The 8208-nt window shown below is 41.2% G+C and overlaps 1 protein-coding gene across 1 annotated transcript; it reads left to right on the top strand.

The window, feature by feature from the left end:
* The first annotated feature begins 747 nt into the window (after window positions 1-747).
* LOC141613265 (uncharacterized) lies at window positions 748-1977 on the top strand. Its single transcript, XM_074432002.1, has one exon. It carries the CDS (start codon window positions 748-750, stop codon window positions 1975-1977), a length of 1230 nt encoding a protein of 409 aa, XP_074288103.1.
* Window positions 1978-8208: the final 6231 nt, after the last annotated feature.

Here is an 8208-nt window from a genome sequence, read left to right as displayed (position 1 = left end):
TGGACTTGGATACGGGTGGAAACCATGAAACCAGATTAGGTACGCAAGATGATGTTATTCTTTCCCCAAAATCTTTGACGAATATTTCAGTGGACAGGAATAAGTCAAATTTCCTAAATAGGAGGGATTTAGAAGTAGAGAATACAAGTCAAAATATTGGGCAATCTTTGGATTTAGGCAAAAATAATCACTCAGTTATTGAGAGAGATCCTTCTATTAGGCAAGAAATCTCAAAGGAGGTTATTATGGTAGAGTCCAATTTGGTTCAAGTTCCTATTATTGAGGGTGAGGCAATCTTTGATAAGATTATGAATCAACCAAAATCTCATCAATATAAGCAGTCACCTAAGCGAACCAAATTTCCTAAATATTCATACCTTAACAAGGAAAATTCAGAGAATAACAAGAAGTCTGCATTGGTCTACAAAATTGCTAAAAAACCTCTTAAAAAACACAGTCGCCCTGTCCTGTTTCCTTTATCGACCAACAATGGATCACTCCTTCTCACCAATCAACATACCAACAACACACTACTGCTACATCCCGCCGTCTCATCACCTTTTCATAGACTCCCCGATGGAAAACCCAGTCATGACAGTGGGTCTGCCGCTGGCCCATGTGATGGAGGTCGAGATCGAAGCCTGTCTTCCCCCAACGACGATGACTCCGGACTTTTTCATGGAAGTAAAGATTGCACCTCAGGTAATCATGGTGCTCAACAAACTCTCTGAGGCATTTATGTCCTCTATGGCTATCAATCCAACTAACCTTATGGATAGATACCCAAATCGTCTTAATGAGCGCCCCCCGCTCAGTTTAATGACATGGAATGTCCAAGGGGCAGGTAGTACTGCCTTCCTAACGATGTTGAAGCAAATTATACGGGTAAATAAACCTCAGGTGTTGGCGTTGGTTGAAACTCACATAAGTGGGGAAACTGCACAAAGAGTTTGTGATCGCATCAACTACGGAGGGAAGACAAGAGTGGAAGCAGAAGAATTTAGTGGAGGGATTTGGCTGTTCTGGAAACCAGAAGAGGTGAGTGTTACTCCTATTATCCATCACTCTCAACACATAACAGTAGAAATTGCTAGAGTTGGAGAAATTCCTTGGTATTTTTCTGCTGTTTATGCGAGTCCGGACTGGGTTAAAAAAGAGGAATTGTGGAGGAGTCTGGAGGAGTTTACAGGGTCACGTAATCGTCCATGGCTAACCATGGGAGATTTTAATGATACCAGGTTCGTGCATGAGCGGAATGGTAATAATGATTGTATGAGACGTAGATGTGCGAAATTCAACTCGTGGCTTGAGACTAATGAGTTTGCAGGGTCACATAATCGTCCATGGCTAACCATGGGAGATTTTAATGATACCAGGTTCGTGCATGAGCGGAATGGTAATAATGATTGTATGAGACGTAGATGTGCGAAATTCAACTCGTGGCTTGAGACTAATGAGTGGATTGATTTAAACTTCACTGGCCCGGAGTATACTTGGTCGAGAGGCAACACAGTTGCCACCAGGAAGTGGGCACAGCTTGACAGAGCTATATGCAATTCTTCTTGGCGGGTAATGTTTGCGGATGGATCACTACGCCATTTGGTTCAAAATCAATCTGACCACTGCCCCATCTTGGTAAATACTAATGGTTTTGCTCCAATCCCTGCAATTTTGAAGCCTTTCCGATTCCATGCAGTATGGATGTGTCACGATAAATTCTCTGAGTTTATCAAGCACAATTGGCGCAATGACCAGCCACTAATACCATTTATTTACAACTTTGCGGAGGCTCTTCAAGATTGGAATAAGAATGTTTTTGGAAACATTTTTGCCCGAAAACAGAGCTTGGAAAGAAGACTACTTGGGGTACAAAAAAGACTGTCAAGGGAAGGTCCTAATTACTTTCTTAAGTATGAGATGAAACTTAAACAACAATTAGATGATACACTCAGACAGGAAGAGTTACTTTGGTTCTAGAAATCTAGAATGGAAGCCATTTGTTACGGTGATAGGAACACGAGGCTTTTTCACCTCAGTACTATCATCAGACGCAAGCAAAAACCGCATTGAAGGGCTACAAGATGAAGATGGGAGATGGGTATGGAACACGGATGAAGTGAAGGGAATGGTTTTCGACTTTTTCAAGAAATCCTTTGCGGGGCAGCCAACAGTAACGAATTTTGATAGGGTAACTCGGGGTTTATTTCCTGAGCTTACGTTGAATGAGAAGCAAAAATTGCAGCGAGATTATACTGTATCTGAGATTCAGTGTGCCCTTAACCAAATGTCCCCATATAAGGCTCCGGGACCGGACGGTTTCCAAGCAATCTTTTATCAATCTCAATGGGAAACGGTGTCACCTAGTCTTTGTCAGATGGTTTTCAATGCACTTCATGAAGGAGATATCCCCTCAGGCTTATGTGATACGTTCTTAACCCTCATTCCTAAAGTTGAACATCCTAAATGGGCATCTCAGTTTAGGCCAATTGGGTTGTGTAATGTCTCCTTCAAAATTATCACAAAAATGATTGTAAATCGTTTGAAACCGGTCTTGCCAATCCTGATAAGTCCAATGCAATGCAGCTTCGTACCTCGAAGACAAATATCGGACAATGTCATATTAGTTCAGGAAGTTCTTCATTCCATGAGAGGAAAGAAAGGCAGAAGGGGGTTTATGGCTTTAAAACTTGATTTGGAAAAAGCTTATTTTAGGTTGGAATGGCCATTCATCGAGCACACTCTCACTGATATGGGCCTCCCTCAAAGGATGATTGCAGTCATCATGAAATGCATTACCTCGTCATCTTTGAACATACTGTGGAATGGTGAGAAAACAGAGAGCTTTGTGCCCATAAGGGGTATAAGACAGGGAGATCCCCTATCACCGTACTTGTTCACCATATGCATGGAAAAACTAAGCCAACTAATTATGGAAGCTAATAGGAATGGACAGTGGAAGGGTTTCAAAACTAGTCGTGAGGGCCCTTTCCTAACCCACCTATTCTTTGCGGATGATATAATTTTCTTTGGTGAGGCCACTGTAGAACAGGCAAAAGTGATTAAACATACTCTGGAGGCTTTTTGTGCAGCTTCTGGGAAGAAGGTGATCAATTCTAAATCACGGGTTTATTTCTCACCCAATACACCTGATGATATGGCTGAGGATATTACGCGGGAATTGGAGATGGCAAGGACGGGGGATTTAGGTATGTATTTGGGTATGCCAACGATAAATGGTCGTGTTACTAGGGACACATTTGATTATATTGTACAAAAAATTGACAAAAGATTATCGGGTTGGAAAGCAAAACATATCTCGATGGCAGGGAGGGCAACTCTGATCCAGTCAACCCTATCAACGATACCTGCATATGCAATGCAAACTGCAAGGCTCCCCCGTACTACTTGCGATGAAAGTGATAAAAAGGCGAGAAGGTTTCTGTGGGGAGGAGACCAGGAGAAGAAAGGCCATAGTCTTGTTTCGTGGGATATGGTTACGCGGGAAAAGGAGCGAGGAGGCTTGGGGTTGAGATCAATGCGACAAGATAATGTGGCATTCATGGCAAAGCTAGGATGGAGAATGTTATCAGAGCCAAACTCTCTGTGGGCTCGGGTTTGGAGGCACAAATATTGCCAAGGCAGATGTGATATTAACATGTACGAACAAAAACAAAATTGCTCAAATGTGTGGCATGGAATCACTGAAGCTATTGAGACAATCAAACAAGGTGTCAATTTTTCAATTGGCAATGGTAGAAACACCTTGTTTTGGGAACATAGATGGGCTCCTGACCGGCCTTTGGTAGATTTGGTTACGACTGATATTCCACCACACCTGCAAGGAGTACATGTGGATGAAATGTGGGATGCTAACACGGGATGGAAGTGGGAATGGTTTGCTGAATACCTACCATCTGAGATTCTCCAAACTATTGCTTCTTTTGAAGTGATTGGGGGTATTGAAAATGACGACGCTCTGTTCTGGGCACCAACTCCATCAGAACGATTCACTATAAAGTCAGCTATCAGAATAATTCGTAATGAACAACCTGAGGAACCTGATTTGTTTTGGAAATTACCATGGAGAACGTCGGTACCTCAGCGCATTAGACTCTTCTTATGGCTTATATTACATGACAGAGTGATGTCTAATTCCAACAGGGCAAAACGTGGTTTTATTGAGGACCCAACTTGTGAGGGGTGCGGATTGGCAGAAGAGACTACCTTGCATATACTGCGTGATTGTGGCCATGCACGTAAGGTATGGAGTCTGTTTTCTCAACACATAAATAACCAATTCTTTGCGACAATTTCTTTGCGAGAATGGGTGGTTTCGAATTTATCAGTGCATCGAAACATGGAAATGGATACTTGGCCAACAACCTTTGCTATGGTGGTCTGGTGGTTGTGGAGATGGAGGAACTGCAGGAGTTTTGGACGAGGTGAGGATATCCCGCCATATCCTTTCTCTTTTCTTATGCAACGTATATGGGAGGTAAGGAATGCAAAAGCATCAACTAATTTACTGGCTGAATTGGATAGACAACGCTACCATGATATTTTTGTGAGATGGGTGGCACCACCGAAGGGGTGGATTGTTCTGAATATTGATGGAGCTTCGAAAGGAAATCCGGGTATGGCCGGACCAGGGGGCGTTTTTAGAGACTCAGCAGGCAACTTTTTGCTTGCTTTTGCTGAAAGGTTGGGAGTGGCAACGGTGACTCGGGCTGAATTAATGGCCTTAAAGCGGGGACTGGTACTTGAAAAAGAAAGGATGTTCCCCCGGATGATCATTCAGACGGATTCTCAGGTGGTGGTTAGAATGCTAGATGCAAGGGACGAATTACCAGCAAGCCATGCTCATCTTGTTCAGATTTGCAAGTGCTTCTTGAACGAACATCCATGGAGAAGTGAGATACACCATATTTACAGAGAAGCGAATGGTTGCGCGGACTGGCTAGCAAATGTCGGTGTCGAACAGAACCAACGAGTGAGGATATGGGAACCGGATGAGGTGCCTGATCATCTGTTCAGGCTGATGCAGCAGGACGTTGGGGGTGTGACTTGGCCAAGAGTTGTGCCCCTGACAGTTTCGTAGTTGTTGTTAGTTTTGTTGTTTTTGTTTTTTGTTTGTTTTTATTTGTGGGTAATTCCCATTTTCTCTTCACCAAAAAAAAATGATATTATTCTCAAGTTTTGATACTTGAATTTGAATCTTAATGTTCGGTTATAATAAGCAATAAGTTCATGAATTATCATGTTCTTCACTACGTTTGAGTTTTGACAGTAATGGGATGTGGAATTTGCACGCCAAGTATGATATAGTTAATGTCCATGCATGTTAGACTATCTATGTGGTTAATTTTATTAAGATGTGAATCTTTGATAATTTCATTGATGGTAAATATGGTTATATATGAACATAGAGATCAGTGAATGATGATGGTTCACATATATAAATTGATGGATGATTCATGAGATTATTATATTTACGTTGTGTTAAGTCTCATGTTGTGCGGAAGCGTGAAATATCACGTGTTATGCCTCTGCTGCACCGGTGTCCACAACCCGTAATAGTACGATATTGTCCGCTTTGGGCCAAGCCCTCACAGATTTACTTTTGAGCTCCTTCCCAAAAAGCCTCGTACTATTATATTTTGTACACATTTATAAAGATGATCTTCCATCTTTATTCTACCGATGTGGGACATGGGTTTTCACCCTAACAATCCTCCCCTCAAACCAAGGACCATCATCTTGACTCCGGCCTAGACCTCTACGAAGAATTTCCCATACCTACAGCCCCAACCTTCTAGACACCCGAAACATCACAAGTCTTGATAACCTCCCCTTAGCCGACACACCGAGCTACCACGAGCTATGTCTTGCACCACATGTCACCGCCTGGTCAAGTGAGTGCCCCCACATGCTTCTGAGCCTGCATGTCCATGCGCCCTTCTTGGGAATTTACTACACATGCATATTGAACATCCTCTGCATCCAATATACCCTGGATCGGGTCCGCCACTTCAGAAGTCCTAGAACACAAACGGTCTCTGGCATCCAAACTGGAAAGGACCCACCAAACATGTGGCACCCAATATGATAAAGGTCCACCTGATCAACAGTTCTAGTACACAAATGGTATTTGTCCTCACAAGACATATGACGCCTTTCATCCATATAACCCTGGACCGGGCTTGCTCAAGGACTCACCCCGAGCTAGGGGTTCCATACCTTACAGTGTACAACTTCAAGTCTTGGGCCTGCTGATGCATCCTCGTGTCTAGACCAAGTCGAACCTTGGGCTCTGATACCACTTCTTGTGCGGAAGCGTGAAATATCTCGTGTTGGGCCTCTGTTGCACTGATGTCCACAACCCATAATAGTACGATATTGTACGCTTTGGGCCAAGCCCTCATGGATTTACTTTTGGGCTCTTTCCCAAAAGGCCTCGTACTATTTTATTTTGTAGACACTTATAAAGATGATCTTCCGTCTTTATTCTACCGATGTGGGATATGGGTTTTCACCCTAACATCTCACATTAGTTATTGATGTGAGATGGACATTTATATGTTAAAGATTATTTGTGAAATATGATGTTTTGATCAATGGATAATTGATCGGTTATTTACTAATGTTGTTAGTGTGCTAACTGTTTTGTTATGATTGTTTAACATGTTCATGTCTTATGTAAAGTATTTAAAGTATGGTGATGTAATTGATCATTTTACCATATAATCTCGAGAATGATGATTTTCTATAACCATGGTGAGATTATGGAGTCATAGTGGTTTAACCATGTCAGAGGTACATCAATAGCATTGAATGTACAGTTATTTGACGAGTCCGATAAAGGAATTGTCATTTTTTGTAAGATTATTGACAAGTCGATCTTTAGCATAGACCAAAGATGATTGATTACCTTGTAAAATTAAAGATGATGTTGTCATAATTTATTCTATGAAGAACATGAGGGAGGTAAAATGAACCTTGGATTAGGATCAAGGGTGAGAGTATGATTTTTATTCTCTGATTTAATACTCTCAAAGGTCGAGTATGACGCTTTTATCCAATAATAAAAGTGGAGTTATGACTCGAGTTTTCACAAGGGCTTTATTATTGCGGTTTGACAAGTAAGTAAGTATACTAGTATAGCTAGTACGTACTCGTCATTGGCAAAGTATTAAGCAAGTGTGAAAGTGTATAAAGTAAACCGTGAATTACAGTTTGTTCTATGTCGGTTTTTCTTCGGATTTAAGAGGGATAATATTATGCAAATTGAATTACCCATGTAGATGGTCATTTCTACAAATGGTAGAGTATTCTTGCTTAGGGGAGACACCATAGCCTATGGGTTTTCAAGAAGTGAATTTGCATAATGAGTTTGACATTGGAGTTGGTATGCGTAGTGTTAGCATAGTCGGTTAAGGCTAAGTAGCTAAGGAAATTAATCTACGGCATTACTTAAAAGTATTAAACCAATTTCATCCATGATTTTTTTATAGTGAATAACGGTGCACCAGAGTGTTTGCTATAACACGGTATATGGATTATCTTAAAATGGGATTGATCTTGGTTGTGTTTTGTGAGATCTCAATGTATCTAGTGGATCACTTTGCATAAAGGATCAACTACGAACTTGGTTAACAAGTCGGATATCGGGATGACAAAGCCTAAATTGATCTTTTGTGGTAGGACACCCAACTCCCCTCTAATATATGCTAGAGTTTGAGCTCAATGTGGAAAGCCTATTATGAAAGATTGAAGCACATAATATATAATGTCCCGAAAGGATGTGCTTGAACCTGCAAGAATGGTAGGATCTTTGAAAAAATGGTATTGCAGGCCATGATTAAAAGAATCCACCTATATGAGTATGAAGTGTAGCCGCTTCTTAAAGTTCGGGCTTGGCTTTGTATGCGCTCATGAATGGATATGGCCACATGGCTGTTAAAAGTGTCAAGAATAAACTTTTTGGAGTTATTTGAATTTATGTGTATGTTATCTTCATGTATTCAAAATGGGTTGAAGGGTTCAATCCGTGGGACACCCTGATTCTCGAATATTTGGAATGTGTAATGTACTAATGTGAAAGTTGAATCCTTGGGACACTTTCATTTATGCATACATTTGTTTTCTTTGTTGCTTTATTGGAAACAAGGGATACACTTAAATAAGGGAGGAATGTTGGTGATTTTGATC

The sequence above is a fragment of the Silene latifolia genome, chromosome 11, assembly GCF_048544455.1.
Source record: "Silene latifolia isolate original U9 population chromosome 11, ASM4854445v1, whole genome shotgun sequence".
NCBI lineage: Eukaryota > Viridiplantae > Streptophyta > Magnoliopsida > Caryophyllales > Caryophyllaceae > Silene > Silene latifolia.
This window is presented reverse-complemented; position numbering and strand designations above follow the sequence as displayed.

Bases quoted from the DNA above. Each gene is read 5' to 3' on its own strand.
- LOC141613265 (XM_074432002.1), top strand. From the start codon at position 748: ATGGCTATCAATCCAACTAACCTTATGGATAGATACCCAAATCGTCTT.